Here is a 19,910-nt window from a genome sequence, read left to right on the forward strand (position 1 = left end):
AAAAATAAGATGTTGATAGGAATGTAACCTAAAGTATTTAATGAAAGTGACATTTCATCATCACGTTTTTATATTTTTCTACCTCACTTTTAAAACATGCAATTAGCTCTGGGAGACGGGTGCATAGAAATCACTACCGTTGCCCCATTTGACCTCAAGCCTCTGAAATTGTTGAGTCCTTAATATAGTGAGAATTCATAGCCCTAATTTTATTTGTAACAGTTGGAGTCACATGTTCATTCCAGTCACATGTTACATATTTCTATTGCACATATTATATGAGATAGTTCTCATTTAACAGCAAACAGTTTTCATTCCACAAATGGCTGTTAAAATCACAGGAATTGTGAAATTGGATTTATCTGAGCTTCTGCAGCTGCCTGAATTCCTTGTGGCAAGATAAATGCCAGATTATTTTTTATTGGCTCCATACTTAGGGAAACCATGAAAAACTTGGAATGTCCTTTAAAAACTGTCACAATGGTACAGTTCAATTCAGTCTAAAAATGCAGTATTAGGCAGTTTTCTCCCCCCTCCTCAACACCGCTGTGCCTTCCTTTCTTTCCCTCCAACCCCGCTACTCCTGCCATTTGATATAAAATTCTGAAAACATTATGACTTGGGTTATGAGTTTTATTATTAAATCAAAACTCATAGCTAAATTTTATCATCTTAATAGTCCATTATTGTTTGGGTCAGATTGGTTTGTTGTTGCTGCACATTAATGCACTTCATTTATTCATTCATTCATTCATTCATTCATTCATTTTTACCTTTTCACCTATTCCGCCCACTCCCAGCCCTGCCTCTGGCAACCACCACTCTGTTCTCTGTATCTATGAGCTTTTTCTTTTTTTGTTTTAAATTTTAGATTCCACGTATAAGGGAGATCATACAATATTTGTTCTCTGTCTGACTTATTTCACTTAGCACAATGCTCACGAGGTCCATCCTTGTTGTCGCAGAGGGCAAAACTGCATTCTTTTCTATGGCTGAGTACAGATGTATATTGTTTCCATAGCTTGGCTTTTGTCAGTAATACTGCAACAAACACAGGGATGCAGATATATTTTTGAGTTCGTGCTTCCATTTTCTCTGGATAAATTCCCAGAAGTGGAATTGCTGCCTCATGTGGTAGCTCTGTTTTTAATATTTTGAGGATTTTATTATATTGTTATTACAGTTTTGGTTGTCTTCCTTGAAGGTTTTACATGTGGACAAAACTAATGTGAACTGAGAGCTCCCAGTATGTGGGCTATTTGAATTCAATTATACACTGAGGCACTGAGGTTGCTTCTGTATGTCTCATGTGGTCATTTTTTGCAATTAATAAAGCAATGTTCTAGACTATTAGTGACATTTTTCCATTGGACCTCTTTCTAAAGGGATAAAACTTGGATACTTGAAGTAGTGATTGGGTGATAGTAGCCGTGGTGATGGTGGTGGAGATGATGGTGATGATAATGGTGCTGGTCACGCAGCTTGTAAGTGGCAGAGTCTGGATTCAAACCCACGCCCGTGTACACAAAAAAGCTAACTTTTAACTATATGTCATGTTGCCTAGTGATGGCATTAGCTGCATTTGCAAGTGAGGAAACATATTCAATTGCCAAATTTGAGAATAGCTTGGAGAGTTATTTTAAAATAATTTTGGTGGTACAATTTTTAAAAACCTTTGTTTCATTTTTAAAAAATCCCTGCTTAGAAAGCCATTCAGAAGCCAGAGCACAGAATAATGCCATAATAAACAAAGTGCCAGATCCAGGTGCCTGGGTATAAATAAGTCCTGGCATGCATCACTTGTTCTCTGTACGCTGGTACCTTCTGCAGACTGTTGTTCCAGAGTGTGAAGCAGATGGCAAAGGTGAGTTTTAAGACTTCAGTGCCACCTAGAAAAGTCTAGGCCAAAAAAGACATTTAAAAAAATTTTTTTTTAATTAAATGCAAATTTTATTAAGGACTTCCAATTACATATTTCAAATTTCTTTAATGGAATAGAACCATTTTGGAACTGGAGAGATGGCATAGATGAACACTGATATCCCCTGAAACCCCAATTTTATTAAGAGAACAATTCCTCTGCAAACCACATTAAACCACATTACCCTTATATAACAAGATGAAATAGTATCTATCCCTCACTTTGGCAAAAGCTATTTCCTAAAGAAAAAAAGAAAATAGTGGTTTTGCTACTTTAAAGTTCATTAAAAATGGGATCCTATCTTTGGATGAACATTTTTTAAAGTTCAGCTTTGTTAAAATGAGTTATGGGTACCAAAAAATATTAGTATAGAATGTCTAATCAAAGCAACCAAAATCATTTTGAAAATGAAGAGGAAAAACATTAAGGTGTTTTCACAGCATTTCCCCCCCTATAAACTATTGCAATTGGTTAAGGGTTTCCAGTAGTTAATTAAAATCTCAGGAGCGAAATCGATAGTACTATACAAATAACAAAATGTATTCACATTCCAAGACTTTAATACTAAATTTTCAAAATGGAAGCTCTTATCACTTCTAAAAATGAACCTAATGTTATTTTATTACAAGCAGAAACTCTAAACTATTCTCCCATTACAATCCAATTAGTCCATCTTGCCAAAACTTTTAAGTTCACCACAAAAAATTAACAGTAATTAGCCAGAGATACTTTAAATGTGGCTCTACAATCTCAGATTTAATGGCACCTCCCCTCCCCCAATGCATCTTACTTCTATTTTAGTACCATGATCTCTATGGTCATAACTAAAATACCTAAAAACAATCCTTGGACCTTTTGAAATAGTTGGTTATCCATCCACTTCTATTAAAAAAGAAGCCACAATAAGAGCATTGCCTGACAAGATCCCAAGTAAAGTACTTAACTTTTGTCTTCCGGTTTATTTATCAAACCATGGCAGAATAAAAGGCCGAATATACTTGTGGTGCAAATAGGCCCAACTTTTTAAACTTTTAATAAGGTTGAGAAGCATTTCATATTCTTTAACTTAATATGCCTAACACATGTGAGGTAGTTAAGGAAACAGTACTACCCATTTTAATACATAGTAAACAGAAGCGTGGGTAAACAACATACTCATACTTTAAACAATAAGAATTGGAATTAATTGGGGCCCTCTCTCATTCTAACCACAAAGGAAACTAAACTTAAACTTTCTTTAGAAAAAAAAAAAAATTATATCATTTGTCTTTGTTTTTTTTCACTTTCTCATTAGATGCAGCACATTGCTTCCAAAGTTGGCACCCTTTCCTTCCATATGTTGGTAAACTGGGTACAATACTTAATTCAAGCTAGGGCTCCACTTCTGCCTGAATTAGTACAAAATTATAAGACATTATCTTGTGAGAACTAAAATTATATTTGACATTTTTTATTTTAGACTGCAAAAACAAAAACAGGGAAGCAAACAAACAACAAAAAACTTGAAATGAACTTGTCAAATGATGGATATTCATCCTTTCCAGGGAAGCGGAAGGTAGACCAGTGCAGGTTATCCTCAAGGCCACATACATCCTGTTTTACTGCTGCTTGCACTCTGCTGGGTTTTGAGCCTTCTTTGAGTCATAGCCTGGATCATTTTCTTCATCTTCTTCTTCCCCTTCCTCATCCCCTTCTTCACCTTCTTCATCATCGTCATCATCATCATCATCATCATCATCATCATCTTCAACAGCTTCTCCAGTAAAGTACAACACTGATCTTGGGATTATACGCTCAAATAAAAAGTGACCAATTTCAAAGTCTGCAGCAAGGATAGCTTCAGCAGCAGCATCCAGATCTCCACGCTCAGGAACTTCAGGAGGGGCAAAGAGATTAAAGAATGAGTCATTGGAAACTGTTTTGGTCACAGTACAAACTGACCCATGTCCCTTGTGTTTCTGTTTCTTTTCAATGGTTTTCAAAGTGACATTCTTCCCTTTTTTCCAATCTATCTGGCACCCTGTACAACCCATAATTTTTGGTCCATCAAAAGAAAAGGGATCAGAATCATCTGGTCCTGACCTCATCCTGTATGTCTTTGTCAACACTTCATTTGTGAAATAGTCATTGGGTTCAAAGTGAAATTCTAGAACAAAACTCACAGGCTGCCCAGCACCTGAGAACTTCACTTTAATATCTTTCAAGTGCTTCAGAATAGGCTCATCATGTTCCGGAACCGTATCACTGAGCAAGTCACCATTCTTAAAAACAGCCAACCAAAATTCAGGAATTCCCTTGGGGTCTTGTGTCTCTTCATCTTTTTCACATCTTCAGTCTTGGCCTTTTCTTTCATCTCCTCCAAAATTTCATCTTCCTCATCTGGTTTCCATTCACATTCTCCTTCCACAGGTTCATAAATTGCATTAATGATCTCAAATCACTTATCAAATAAAGGCTGATAGAGAACAGCATTCTTTCTTTCAGGATCATGAACTTCCTCATGAAACCTGGCGTCTACCTGTGCACACTTAACTTGAAGGCTTTTGGGAGCATCCACTCGTCTTTTAACTACCTTAGGCAGGCTTTCGAGGTATCCTGTTGGTGTTCCCGCCAGACCATGGTCTTCCTTGCAGGGCTGCAAGAACCTGAGGATTTTGCATCATCTGAACCGTCAGCTGACGCACTTTGGTGTTTGTTTCTTCACCAACTTCTTCTTCTACTTCTTCAACATCATCCAAATCTTGACCAAGCTCAGACTGTTCTTTGTTGTCAATGTGTGCCATGTTATTAAGAACTCCAAATATCGGTGGCCAGCCCGGGGAGCTGGGTGGCTGGAGCTGCCCAGTCAGTGACTCAGGGCAGCGAGGGAGGAGCAGGTGGTGCTACAAAAGTAAAGATGTTTATTTTAAGTCTTAGGGGAAATGGAGGAAATCTACTGGAAGACAGTTACTTCTACTCATTCAGGCAATGGGGAAAGAGCCCCTAAAACAAGAGCATTTTCAGTGTGTCTGTATTTTCCTTTGGCGTAAAATCAATGACCTGCAGTCAGATGCACACTCTTGTGGTCTCCTGCCTTGCTGCCCCACCTTCGAGCTTGACTGGTGAGCTCAGCAGAAAAAGGGACGATGGGCCTGGGATATCGGTATTAAGTGCAGAGGTATGTAAATTATTGCCAACCCCTCTGAGGTTAAGCATGCACAGACGCAACAGAATGAGCTTTCTCATTTCTGAGAGCATGTGTGCACTTGTACGTGTGTGTGTGTAAGTTGTGTTCCACTAATACCAGCTGACTTTGTATTTTTTTCTTATGGAAATTCTGATTTGCAAAATATAGTATCATGGGCAGGATTTTCAGATGTCTGAGACTTTCCTATTTAGTTGTTTCCCTGTAAAAATTATATTTTTGGAGTACTTGGGATATACTAGACACTGTGAAATCTTTATATAATTCTCTCAAAAACATTATAAGTCTGCAGTATATTACTACTCTTTTTTAGATAATGAAACGGGTAAGGAGGACACTCGGGGTAACAGAGCTAACTAATGGCAAACAGGACTCAAACAACCTCCAAAGATTCTGCTAATAACCACTGCTCTACAATGCTTAGAGAAGTAAAAACTACAAATTTTATTTCATATAAATGACCTACTTTTAGAAGAAAACTTTCTCTACTGGTTTCAATCAGATGTAACAGCAATTGACTGAGAGAGTTATTCTTCACACCAGATCCCAAGGCCTTTAGTAAGGTGGTTAAGATGCCCCTTAATGTGCCTGCTGTACCCTCATATCTGATGACTAGTCCTTCTGAAGGTGTCACGCAGAGTGGGGTTCAAATCCTGCCTCTACCACTTATAGGCTTTCGTTTTCCAGCCAAGTCATTTACCCTCTCCAAGCCTCAGCTTGCTCATCTATAAAGTGGGAATGATGATAATTTCACCCTTATAGTGCTGTGTAGAAGATTAAATAAGAGGAGATATGCATGCATAGAGCTGAACATAAGACCTGAAGTGAATGGAATGCTCAGTTGAATACTCAGAAAGTGTAAAGTAAAAAAGAAAGCATTGTCAACCTCATGAGAAATCTTATAAAAAAGATTAACTTGAAAAATATCTACTACAGTTCATAAGGACAGAAACATTCACATAACGTAGCCTCAGTTGTACATGTGGCTTATCTATGAAGACCACATGGCTAATTTTGGCCCATGGACAAATTCCAATGTAGACTGCTAGATGTCATGCATATCTTGAGATTTCTCACGAATGCCCTTAAAGGCACCATAGCTACTTAACAGCACACTAAATCCCAGTCCAAATGGCTTAGGTTCTGTAGATTCTCCCTTCTCCCTAAATGCCCTTTCCACCCCTACTTCTCTCTAAAGTTACTGGAGTGCACTTGGCATTGTGGCTTAAATTTTGGCCAAAGTTAGGCTAATCTCTGGGGTCATCTCTCTGGAAATTCAGCTGCACTCCTCATTCCTTCCAAGCCTTGTCAGTTGTAATAAAGTGAGCCAGCCCTTCCTCCTCTGCTATTCTGAGGAAATTCTTCCATAGGCCTGAAGGTGGAAATTTGGCTTGGTGACATTTCCAGAAAATACACAGCATTGCTATGAGCTATGGGTATATTTCATCCATATCTCTGCCAGGTTTTCTTGAAGGAAAGTATTTTTGAAGGCTCAATCTCCCTAAATAAGATGAATTTAGACTCATAAATTAATCACACTTTATATTTTAGAATTTTCAAGAAATAACCATCTACATTTAGCTTCTTAGATTCTCATGCTGATCTTATAAGTAGGTAGAGAACCTATATTTAGAGATTTTGCAGGTGAAATATACTTCTTTAGAAAATAGTTCTGCTGGGTACTTTGGAAAGGGATTGAGATTTTCCTCATATATTAAAAGAAAACTGGGGGAAGAAACAGTAATATTTCTGGTATGGGCATGCATGAAAAAGTATTTCACTGACATGGTAAGTCAACCCTTCCTCTCTACCAGAACATTTGTGAAATACTTTTCCTTGTGTTTTAACTAAGTGTGTTTATCAGCCTTTGTAAAGAAGCCCAATGCTATAGTTGGAAAACAGATTCTCTTGCAGAGCAGGTAATGATTAGTCAACACCAGGATCATAAACTACAAAATGACAAAAATGTCCATATAACTAACCTTCATAGTTCCTAATACACTGCAGCCAAGAACTCTAGAAATGTATTTCGTGGTGGTGTTTTAGGGCTAAAGTAAATTATCTAGAATTCCCAACAAAGAAGAATATAAAATATATGCTTTTGTCTACACATCTAGTTTTATATTTAGTAATTAAATCGGGGACCTACATCTTTATAAAAAATTAAGAATTTGGTCTAGCCAGTGTGGCACAGTGATTGAGAATTGACCCATGAACCAGGAGCTCACCAGTTCATTCCTGGTCAGGGCACATGCCCAGGTTGTGGGCTTGTTTGATACGTGGTGCAGGGTGTGCAGGAGGAGTTGTTTCTATCTCTCTATCTCTCCTTTCCTCTCTCTCTCTAAAATCAATAAAAACATATATATTTTTTTAAATCAGAAAAAATTCTAAGAATTTGAAACTAGGTTCCTGGTGGGGGAATGGGAGGCCCATAAATTTCTAACATGCTTGTGAAATGCAAAATCCTGTTCAATTACTACAAATGTATTGATAAAAGAAAAATATGGTACATGAATGACCAGGTCTTGATTCTTTGAGAGAAGAAAGAGAACATAGGAGCATCTCAAACAAGATGGTCAGTTATTATCTATTAGAAATGCCCAAGATGGAGTAACAAGAGCTGGATTTACCTCGCAATTGTAATAACCAAAAGAAAAATAGGCACACACACACACACACACACACAAACAGTTTTCAAGACACTGGACATCAGGAAATGAAAGACAGTGATCCTTGAAAAATGGGAGACAAATGAGGTGAGCCTTATGTTGCTCCAGGTTATTGCCATGAGAGAGTTTTCAGGCCATGGAGCAGGAAAGCGGAATTCAAGTGGAGCCCAATGAGTTAAGGAGACAGAGCTGAGAGTCCAGGGAGACCAAAGTGGCAAGAATTCACAGGACAGAATACCAGAGAGGAGAGAGCTGCACACAGAGAGAAATCCAAAGATCTGCAGAGGGCCCCCTTGATTATTCAGCAGAGTACTGATAGCACATACATGTGAGGAGATGACCTGAGCTTGGGGGAAGAACCATCTGAAATGGATTAGGGAATAGTGCCAGTTGCTTACACAGGGCAGTGCCTTTTCTCACCAGCAAGACTGGAAAACTCATGATTCAGAGACCATTGGGGAGAAAACTTGGGAAGGTCTTGCCTTGAAAGTGAATAATTAACCTTAAATTTAGCACCATACAGACTCGCCTAACAAATCATAACAGCAAGATCCAAAGGATCAAATTGTTTCCATGTAACTTGACTGCCTCCCAAAACAAAGCACATAAATATTTATTGGAATACAAAAGTATTCCACATGTAACAAGTATAATTTCACAATGTCTGGCATAAAAAGAAGCAGAAAGACCTGGTCCATAATCAAGAGCATAATCACTCAAAATCAAACCAGAACGGACATTAATGTTAGAATTAGCAAAGATATTAAATCAATATAACTCTATCCCTATGTTAAAAAGTTAAACATGGAAGATAAAATGATTCAATAGAATTATTAGAGAAGAAAACTGCAATGTCAAGGAGGAACAATACACTAAAGGGGATTAATGACAAATCATATTTGGTAAAAGAAGAAATTAGTGAACTGGAAGATGTAGCAATAGAAATTCTCCAAAATAAAACTCAAGGAGGACAAAGATTTAAAAAGAAAAATGAAAAAAGCATTGCCTTGGCCAGCGTGACTCAGTTGGTTGGAATGTCGTTCTGTACAACTAAAGGGGGTGGGTTTGATCCTCTGTCAGGGCTTGTATGGGAGGCAACCTATCAATGTTTCTTTCCACACCTCTCTCTCTCTCTCTCTCTCTCTCGCCCCTCCCTCCTTCCTCTAGAATCAATGAAAAACATATCTTTGGGTGAAGATTTAAAAAAAAGAAAAGAGCATCAATGAATTTCAATACTTTCTCTCACTAATTGGCAGAAAAAGTAAAAGAAAATCAGCAGAAATGTAGTAGACTTGAAGAGCACTACAAACTAACTTGATCTAATGGATATTTATAGAGCACCCTACAACAAGACAGAATACACACTCTTTTCAAGTACACATGAAACATTTACAAAGATAGACCATATTGGGGGCCATAAAACAATTCTCAAAATGTTAAAGTATTTGATTCATACAAAGTATGTCTCTGACCAAAACAGAATTAAATTAAAAATCAATAGCAGAAAGATCTTTGAGAAATCCTGAAGTATTTGGAAACTAAATAAACACTTCTAAATAATCCATAATCAAAGAAGAAATAAAAATAGAAAATATTTTGAAATGAATGAAAGTAAATCACGATACACCAGAATTTGTGAGATTCCACCATATCAGTACTTAGGATGACATTTATAGCATTAAATGCCCATATTGATAAAGAAGAAAGGTTTCAAATCAGTGACCTCAACTTCCACCTTAAGAAACCTGAAAAGAAGAACAAGATAAACCCAATGTAAACAGAAGAAAGAAAGTAATAAAATTAAAATTGAACTCTATGAAATAGAAAAGAGAACAATAAATAAAAGCAAAGCTGTTTCTTTGAGGATATCAAAAAAATTGATAAACGTATAGTCAAATTCACCAGGAAAAAACAGAAGACACTACCAATATCAGGAATGAGAGAGGAGATATACCCTATAGATATTAAAATGATAATCAGGAAATGTTATAAACATTTTTGCCTATGAATTAGATATCTTAAGTTAAACTAGATAAATATCTTGTAATGCATAAATTACCAAATCTCACTCAAGAATAAGTAATCTAAATAGCTCTAAACATAAAAGAAATTGAATTTGTAGTTCAAACTTTTCCATTAAGTAAACTCCAAGTCAAGATATTTCACTGAAGTCAACAAAAGTTTTAAGGAAGAAATAATACCAATTCTATACAAACTTTTACAAAAAATTAAAGAGGTAGGCATACTTCTCAACTAATTCTTTGAGGCCAGATTACCATGACACCAAGATAAAACAAAGACATTACTTGAAAAGGAGAATACATACCAACATTCCTCATGAGTACAGATTCAAAAATTCTAAACAAAATCCTAGCAAATCAAATCCAACAATATTAGTTTGATTGTGGTAAGCATTATACAAGATATACTGACAAGAGAACACCACATTGTACACCTACAATTTATATTTGTCAGAAAACAAACAAATCCAACAATAGATAAAAAAGATAATGTGACATTTACCTCAGAAATGCACAGATCTTTGAGCCTTCAAACATATAATAGAGCAGTTGCTCTCTGTTAATAACATTACTTATGGTGGTGTTCTGTTTTTGTGTTTTTGCGTTTTTGCATTCTATTTCAATATTAAGCTTTTATGGAATTAATACAGGTTAAGTGATTCATTTTTGAGGATTGTTATTGTAAGGATTAAATAAAGTATTAAATGTAAAGCATTAATAACAGGTAACAATAAATTTTTGCCAGTGAGAAATCTATTTCTTGATTAGATTCACAAACACTTCTTTCATAGGAAAAAAAAATAACATTGGCCACCTACTTCCTCTCCTTCTGAACTGGCATTTCTTGTGTCCTCACCAAGCAGCCATCATCCACATAATTGTGTACATGTTTTCATGATTCTTTAGCCTTAGAGCAGTGCTACTTGAAGTGCTGGTCTATAACAAGATAAGAAGTTAGCATTAGAATATAAATCAAGGCATTGTTTCATTGAGAAAGACTCACTACAAAAAAATAGTCAGCTGAACTAATCAGTGTGCTTAGTAATATGATTGACTTATATCATGGTGCAAGGTTCTTGTCATGGACCAATAAACTGTAGCTTGGCACACTGAATGCCAAGTTCTTCGAGGATGTCATGTCTTGCACAGAGATTGGATTCTAAAGTCAGCATTTATACTTGCTCTCATAACATCACACTATGGTGCATATTTTGAACATGTGTATAAAGGTATATGTGTTTGTGACATCAATAAATGTGACTTTGACATCTCTACTTTCTCTTGAGGTCATTACATATAACTAGATCTCATGCAAATGTGTACTCCAAATTTTTTAACCATATAGAAGGTACTAAAAATAGCAGTATATTTCTTGCATGTGAAAATAGCTGGAGGATCGATCAACCCTTTAACAAAGATCTGGGATGCTGTAGCAACTAAGTTTTTTTTTTCATGTGAAAACACCTGTCGAGTGGTAATGGCTCTCCATGCACTGTGTGAAGACATACTGGGAGAATGAATCTGGGAACAAATACTGCAACTGATCAGTGATGTCTGCCATGGGTATGGGAGTGAAGCAAGGCAGTACTCCATGCTGTGTATTCATCTTTCTTGACTAAGGTTTCTGAGTTTATCTTCTATTAAAAGAGTGATTTGAGTTTCTCTGTTGCAGGACATGAAAACCATGGCAGAAAAGAAGAACCAAGTCTTACTGCCAAACCTGGAGATGCCTCTTTTCAAGAATATTACATGGATGTAGCTTTCCTCATTGATTCTTCCCCAAAAGTAGGAAATGATGAGTTTAAGGAAGTGAAAGCTTTCATAACCTCAGTGCTTGACTACTTTCACATTGCCCCAGATCCACTAACTTCCACCTTAGGAGACAGAGTGGCTGTCCTGAGCTACTCTCCTCCAGGCTATATGCCCAACACTGAAGAATGCCCTGTCCACCTGGAATTTGATTTGGTTACTTATAACAGCATATACCAAATGAAACATCACCTCCAAGATTTCCTTCAACAGCTCAATGGAAATGTTTTTATTGGCCATGCCCTGCAGTGGACAATTGACAATGTCTTTGCAGGAACCCCCAACCTGCGGAAAAACAAAGTTATCTTTATTATATCTGCTGGAGAAACCAACCCCTTAGATAAGGAAGTCTTAAGAAACGTATCTCTAAGAGCCAAGTGTCAGGGCTACTCCATATTTGTGTTTTCATTTGGTCCTATGCATAATGACAAGGAATTAGAAGAATTAACCAGCCACCCACAGGATCAGCACTTAGTCCAGCTTGGCCGAACCCACAAGCCAGATTTGAACTATATCATCAAGTTTGTCAAGCCATTTGTCTATTCAGTCAGACGTAAGTTATTAAACCTTTTCTTCTATTGCTTTTCTTTACATTTTATTTATTTATTTTTAATTGAATTTATTGGGATGACATTGGTTAATAAAATTATATAGGTTTAGGTGTACAATTCTATAATACATCTGTATCAAGCCTCCTTCCATCATCTTTTACCCTTCCCCCTTCACCCTCTTTTACCTCCCCCACCTGCCTTTCCCTCTGGTAATCATCATACTGTCATCTATCTATGAGTTGTTTTTTCTTAATCCCTTCCCCTTTTTCACCTAGTCTCAACCCCCTCCCCTCTGATAGCTGTCTGTTCTCTGTATCTATGAGGCTGTTTCTATTTTGTTAGTTTACTTTGCTCATTAGATTCCACATACAAGTGAAATCATACGACATTTGTCTTTCTCTGACTGGCTTATTTCATTTAGCTTAATAGTCTCTAGGTCCATCCATGCTGTTGCAAAAGGTAAGATTTCCTTCTTTTTTACAGCCCAGTATTATTCCGTTGTATAAATGTACCACAGCTTTTTTGTCCATTCATCTACTGATGACCACTTGGGCTGCTTCCTTCTATTGCTTTTGTAATACATTTAATGTCTCTGTGTACAATCCACCAGGTGACTTAGTAACATGATCCTCATTTCAGTCTAGAGCAGTGGAGTCTAACACATGAGTAGCAGGTAGTGAGAAAACCACAGAGAAAAATCTCAGATCTTATTGACCTTGAACTTTACTGTTACACTGTCAAGATCTTTGTCAGAAAACCCCCGTATGAGTAAAAAGTGTCTTTTAACCCTAACCTGTGAGTATTTACTATATACCAACTTCTTTCAACTGATTGTATACTTAGTACAGCCCTCAAATAAAAGTATCAGTATCCCCATTTTACAAGTTTGAAAACTAAGTTTCAGAGACATTAAATAAATCGCTCAAAAGCTCACAGTTAATAGTTGGCAAATTCTAGACTCCACTCTATGCATTCTGACCCCAGGGTTGTGTTCTTGTCTATTAAACTATACTTCAATTTCTAAACCCTTAGCAAGAGATACTGCTGTAATAAATAATAATCCACTGCCCCAAGGACTTCCATTTTATCTTGTCATTATAAATTACCTTTGGTTCTGACTTGCATTCTTATAAGTCATGGGCACAGAACTCTTCTAGAACCTGTGCCCCAGACAGCTGGCTTGGGTGCAGCCAGGCAGGAGAGTTAAGTGTGTCTTCACAGTGAGGCTTTGAAAGTGGCTGCCCCAGCCTCTGTCCATGTGTTGTAATTTTTTACATGGGTACAATGGAATACCTAAGAGCTTGTACCAGCAAGCAAGTCCTGGCCTGTGCTGGGGATTAGGAGTGGGTCAGAGGCCACACTGAATGGTTGTCCGAAGCTCCTGCAATTGTACCAGGGAACCTCAGGGATGAAGATTTTTCTGGCACTCATAAAGCACCAGGAATCTTGGAACTCAAGATTTATATTTAGTTGCAGGCTTATCACTTGCAAAATATGGTGCCTTCTTCCAACCCTGAGATAAATAGGCCAGGCAATTTCAGTAGTTAATGGTGTCTTCTAGAAAAATCCTCCTCTTATAGGGAGAGAAACAGATTATAAAAGAGATTAAGAGATATCCTTGAAGTATATCATGAGCCTGTGACATAGAGAGCATGAGAATTTTTGCTGTATCACGTTGACTTTGCCAACGAGATATTGCAATGTCAGAGAGTGCCCACTTTGCTGAGTCCTTTAGAAAATCAATTCGCTCTTGGAAACACATCCAACCACAGGATAAGATTAACTGACTTTGGGTGATACTCAGAATGTGAAATGGTAACCCAATTAAATTAACCAGCCCACTCTCTCTCCAGATGCCTTCAACAGCTATCCTCCTGCAGATCTGAGACCCAAGTGTGTTAATATCACCTCTTCCAACCCAGAGAACGTTGACATAGAAGACACTGTATAGTGAGTTGACAAATTCACAGTTTGGGTAATACAGCAGCTGGAAAAGGTCCTTAAAAGAATAATTTGAGATGAATGGTGTTTTAGTTTTGAGGATGCGTGTGTGTGTGTGTGTGTGTATGTGTGTGTGTGTGTGTGTGTAAAATACTCCTGGTTTGTGATGACAGCACAGATCTGGTGTTTTTAGAAGATCAAATATGACCCATATTAGCAAGAACCATGTTTCCGTTTCTTTTGCTTTTACAAAAAAACTTCACAAAAAACAGGCCCTTAAAATACCCTACTAGTAATTCTATAACACTGCTCTGATATGGGTACTGCCAAACAGAAAATTTAAATTATCAAAGGTTAGATGTAACCATTTTAGAGCAGCAGAAAAACATGAAAAAGAAAAACATTTACCATTTAGTAAACAGAACTCATAGGAAGATTGGCAGAAAAGTCTTTTAAGTTTGATTTTGCAAAGTACAACCATTAAGTACTCAATAAAAATTCAGTGATGAAAATAATATTGGTTTGGAGTCCTCAGCCCCTGCCACAAATGTTTAATTTCCCTTCAGAATATTAAAAAAATCACCCGCAGTCAAATTTCATCCACAAGCTGCATTTGGACCATTCCAATCACAGGCATAAAATTGCTTCCTGTGTATTATCTGGCTGTATTGACATTTAATCCTGTGAAGGACCTGGCTAACATGCTTTTCATCTCTTCCCTCCACCACTTCAGCTTTATTCCTGAGGTGTATGAAATAGAGACAGGGAGCAGCGAGCCGTTCGGGGAGTCTGGTTCCCAGGAGGAGCATGTCTTTGTGCTAAAGAGCAATCACGGGAATGGCTCTGGGATCACTGCTGATTTGATTCACAAGTTATACATGCTCTTTTCAACTGGGGAACTGATTATGAAAGATGAGGAAGACGCACATCCGGAAGAAATGACAGCTCCAGCAAATGATAGACAATGGGATAAAAGAGGTAACCTTGACTACAATGGGATTGAAGACCCTGGAGTACCTCTGCTTGCTTGGATTTTTCCCTGGCGGGAGATGAGCAATAAGAACTCACTGATGTGTGATGATAGGACGGAGGGGTCATTTGGGCTACAAGGGGTTCCCAAAATAAGGGGGCAAGGGTGCAAGGGAGATAAAACCCCAGAAAGGCAAACAGGGAGTCAGTGGTGTTGACAAAAGCAGAACTAGAATAGGTATAAATGTTCGGTGGGGGTCAGGGAATAGAGATATAAGAGGAGCAAGGTCAAGGGCCACAGGTCCTGAGTAAGCAAGAGAGCCCTGCACCCTGGAGGGGGAGAGGAGCTGCGCAATGAGCCTCCAGCATCTGCACACTCAGTCTGCCTTCTGCCTTAGCCACCAGGGCTTTCCTGGCCTGAGATGCAGGCTCCTAGCTGAACCCCGGGCTCAGTGGCACCTGGAGAGAACAGACTGCTGTGGTTCTGAGATCTCTGGTGGCTGAGGGCAGCTTCTCAGGCTGCGTGGGGAGATAGTGATGGACCTACAGCTACGAGAAAATAGGAGATGGAGACAGGAAGCTATAGTAGGCTTTAGGGGAGCTACTCACAGTCTTTGCTGTGTACCAAAATTATGTGGGAAATTATTTTATAATAATTATGGCTGTGTGTCTACTAAAGCTGAAAATATGCATATCCTGTGACCCAACAATTATACTCCAATGTACATACCCAACCTAAAAATATATACTCACCAAAATTTATATACTAGAATGTTCTTAACAGCACTATTTGTAATAGCCCCAAATTGGTAACAAAAATACCCAACAGCAGATATGATAAATACATTTTGGTGTAGTTATATAATAAAGTACTGTGTGTGTATGCAGTCTGCATATAAAATACTATATATGTATGTATACTTTATATATACACATATACTCTATATTATATATTAGATGTGGATATAAGTGTATATATAGAACAAAATCAGCAAAATGGTGAAAAATAAGAGAGATGAGGAGAGAGAAAATATGAAAAATATAGACAGAAAGGGGAGAGAAGATAAAATGTAAGGAAAAGGAAAATCAAATTTAAATGTGATGAAATATCTGGTTCTGGTCAAGATAGACTAAGCCCATTTAGTCTTAAAATAGAGCCAGCCCATGCTGCCAATTTCTCCCACTGATTAATTACAACTGAAAACTACGGACAAAACACAAAAGCAACTAACTGAGAACTCTGAAAAGTAGACAAAATCAGATACATTGTGAAGGGACATGAGTTTCCTGCTTTCTTTTTTCTTTGGGGGCTTTGTGCTGAGGATGGGCACCAGCAAAACTCTGTAGTGATCCCATATCTCTGGGCAGAAGATCTAGGAAAAGGGGCCCCTATTTGTCTAACATGGTGGAAGAAATTCCCATCTTTTTCCCCTTTCCGCTCATGGCTTTGCTCTGAAGGTAGGCACAGTGTGGAGCTGAGTGAAAGGCCAGGAAGCCAAAATGAGAAAGAAAGCCTGTCTTTCTGGCCAAAGGAACCAGGAAGAGAGGCCCCGTTGGTCAGCAGGTGGGAATAGCCTCAGAGAGAAGAGATCCTCTAATACTAACTATGGGAACTGTGCAAATCCCAGGCTCTCCCCTAAGAGTACATGGTTGGGAAAGACCCAAAACAGGATAGCAAAGGCTTTGGACAGTAAACTGAGGTTGAAACCACTGCCCACAGGAGTGAGACGGCACCTGCATTCTGAACCTACCCGGTTGATTGCTTGCTTTAAAAAAAAGTTAAATTCTACAGAGAATTATAATAGGACTTAAAGTGTATACAGCATAATATTCAATATGTTCAGGATAGAATCCAAAATTATGCAACATACAGTGAACCAGGAGATGTGAACTATTTTCAAAGGAAAAGACAGTCAACAGATGCCAACCTCGAGCTGACTCAGATGTTGCAATTATCAAAGGCATTAAAGCAGCTATTCATTCTCTGTGAGATAAAAATAAACAACTTGAATTGAACAGAGAGATAAACATCCTCAGCAGAGAAATAGAGATAACAATAAAGAACCAAAGGAAATTTTAGAAGTAAAAAAAAAGTACAATATCTGAAATTTAAAAATTCACTGGATGGGTTCAGTAGCAGAGTGAAGATGGCAAAGGAAAGAGTCATGAACTTGAAGAGACTAATTATATAATCTGAAGAGAGAGGAGATATTAAAAAGTGAACAGATGCCCGGCCGGGCGTGGCTCAGCGGTTAAGCGTCGACTTAGGATCCAGGCGATCAGGGTTCGATTCCCGGTCAGGGCACATGCCCGGGTTGTGGGCTGCAGCCGATCAATGACTCTCTCATCATTGATGTTTCTATCTCTGCCTCTCTCTCTCCTTTCCTCTCTCTGAAATCAATAAAGATATATTTAAAAAAAAAAAAAAGTGAACAGAGCCTTGGAAACTTGTGGAACAATATCAAAAAGTCTAACATTTGTTTTATTGGCATTCTAGAAGGAAAGTAGAAAGGTAGATTCATTCAGAAAAAAATATTTGAGGAAACAATGGCCAAACATTTACAAAATTGGTAAAAGATATAATTTTACAGATTTTAAAACTCTAAGAAACCCCACTCAGGCACCTCATAAACTGCTGCAAACAAAAGATAAAGAAAAATATTGAAGCATTTAGAGAAAGACTACCTATTACAAAATAATGGAACAACTGTTCAAATGACTGTAGATTTATAATTCAAAACCATGGAAGCTAAAGGGTAGTGAAATAATATTTTTTTTTAGTGCTAAAAGAACTATGAACACAGAATTTTATAAGCAGTTAAAAGAGCCCTCTGGAATTAAGGTAAAATGAAGACATTCTCAGATAAAAGGAAATTTCGAGAATGTGTTGCTGCCCTGCCTGGAGCGGTTGAGCATCGACCTAGGATCCAGGAGATGGTGGTTCGATCCCCGGTCAGGGCCCATGCCCAGGTTTCGGGCTTGATCCCCAGTAGGGGGCGTGCAGGAGGCAGCCGATCAATGACTCTCATCATTGATGTTTCTCTCTCTCTCCCTCCCCTTTCTCTCTCTGAAATCAATAAAGACATATTAAAAAAAGAGAGAGAGAATGTGTTGCCAACAAACATATTCTAAAGGAGAATTATGATGGACAACCAGGGAACTGCATTGAGGGAGGTCAAGTGACTGGAGACTGGAAGGTTGAAAGAACTGAGGAAGGGACTCAAATGAGAAATCAAATCGGGAATTGGAAGGGAGGCTGGTCGAGTAAGAGGAAGTGGCAGGTACCGGATGCTGCTCACCCATGTACAGAGCTATACTGTTTGTAAGGTCGTTTCATACTCATGAGCTCCCTGGATTCCCTCCAAAATGCTGTGTGGGAGACAGGAATTGACATCCCTCATGTATAGATGGAGAAGCTGAAGCTCAAAGAGGTTTGGCGCTTCACTGGGACTTGGCCCTGTCTGGCAACTCCTAATGCAGTGCGCTTTCCCAATGCTGTAGGAAGGAATTGGGGTGGATCAGAGACAGAGCCAGTGGGTATAAGAGGGGATGTCTTAGTCAGCTCAGGCTGCCATAACAAATACTATAGTCTGGGTGGTTTAAACAATAGTAATTTGTTTTCTCACAGTTCTGGAGGCTAGGAAGTCCAAGATCAGGGTACCAGTCAATTTGGTTCCCGGTGAGGCCTCTCTTTCTGGCTCGCAGACAGCCACCTTCTTGCTGTGTCCTGCATGGTGGAGAGTCCTGGTGTTTCTTTTTTTATAATGGCACCACTTTTATTAAGTCAGGGCTCCATCCTTATGACCTTATTTAACCATAATCACCTTCTTAAAGGCCCTGTGTCCATAGTAGGGGATATAAGTTAACAAAGTAATTACAGGAAAGAACCCTGTAGATCAGCAGTTCCTAAACTTGTTTATATATTATAATGCCCTGGATATTTGTTGACAATTCCATAGTGCAGCCCACACTCCACATCATTTAAGTCACATTCTCCGGGGGTGAGACACAGGCAGTCGTATTTTTTTGAAGCTCTACAGGTGATTCCAGTGTGCATACAGCTTTGGAAAACTGCTCTACACCCCAATTCAATCAGTCCTCTGAGATATCTAAAGTGGTTTGCTGCTGAAATGATAAGATTGGTAGAATCAAAAGGATTATTATCAAGTGAGCATTACCAATACTTTTCTTATTTATTCTCTTTCTTCCTAATTTCTTTTCTCCATTTTTCTATCTATATATCATACACCTGGAAGTAGATGATGTCTTGCATCATTTCCCTCAGAGAGTTCTTGCCACCTGCCCGATCTGGTGACATTTGGCTAGCCCTGCTCCATGAAGGCATTCTGAGTCTCCTCAGAAAATATCAGTGCAGCTTTTTTCTTGGAATCATGGAAGGTTAGAATTTGAAAATTGGAATGGCTCTAGAAATCAGTGAGTTTGACTGTATTTTTTTTTTTTTTTTTACAGATAAGGAAATGGAAGTAATCAGTATTCATCAGCACTTAAATCTGTGACAATATCTATTAATAGAATTGATATTAAACTTTGTCTTACTCTAAAAATAAATAATAATAAGTAAAAATAATAGGGGAAAAACTACCCATCTCATTAAGAAATGCATTTCCAATAAAAATGATTACTTTTGTTTTGATAGAATTACCAATTGAAATATATGTTGTTTTGATAAATTCTAATGGTAATTCATCTAAAAAGTCTTTAACACCTAGAAGCTTATAATCATAGGAAATAAAAAACAAACAAACATACATTTAAATAGATACATTATTTGGCTTCAGGAAATTATGGTTAGGCAAACAATAAAAGACTTTAAAACATATAAAA

General features: G+C 37.9%; 1 protein-coding gene and 1 pseudogene across 1 annotated transcript in view; one reads left to right on the forward strand and one right to left on the reverse strand.

The window, feature by feature from the left end:
- The window catches only part of COL6A5 (collagen type VI alpha 5 chain), an 82,659-nt gene extending 63,077 nt beyond the window's left edge, over positions 1-19,582 (forward strand). Inside the window, exons 38-41 of the mRNA XM_016224313.2 lie at positions 11,468-12,157; positions 14,009-14,105; positions 14,830-15,074; positions 19,536-19,582. Coding sequence (XP_016079799.2) covers positions 11,468-12,157; positions 14,009-14,105; positions 14,830-15,074; positions 19,536-19,582 — 1,079 coding nt within the window. The remainder of the gene's footprint in view (positions 1-11,467; positions 12,158-14,008; positions 14,106-14,829; positions 15,075-19,535) is intronic.
- LOC107546065 (nucleosome assembly protein 1-like 1 pseudogene) lies at positions 3,381-4,728 on the reverse strand (annotated as a pseudogene).
- Positions 19,583-19,910: the final 328 nt, after the last annotated feature.

The sequence above is a fragment of the Miniopterus natalensis genome, chromosome 15, assembly GCF_054644295.1.
Source record: "Miniopterus natalensis isolate mMinNat1 chromosome 15, mMinNat1.hap1, whole genome shotgun sequence".
Lineage (NCBI taxonomy): Eukaryota > Metazoa > Chordata > Mammalia > Chiroptera > Miniopteridae > Miniopterus > Miniopterus natalensis.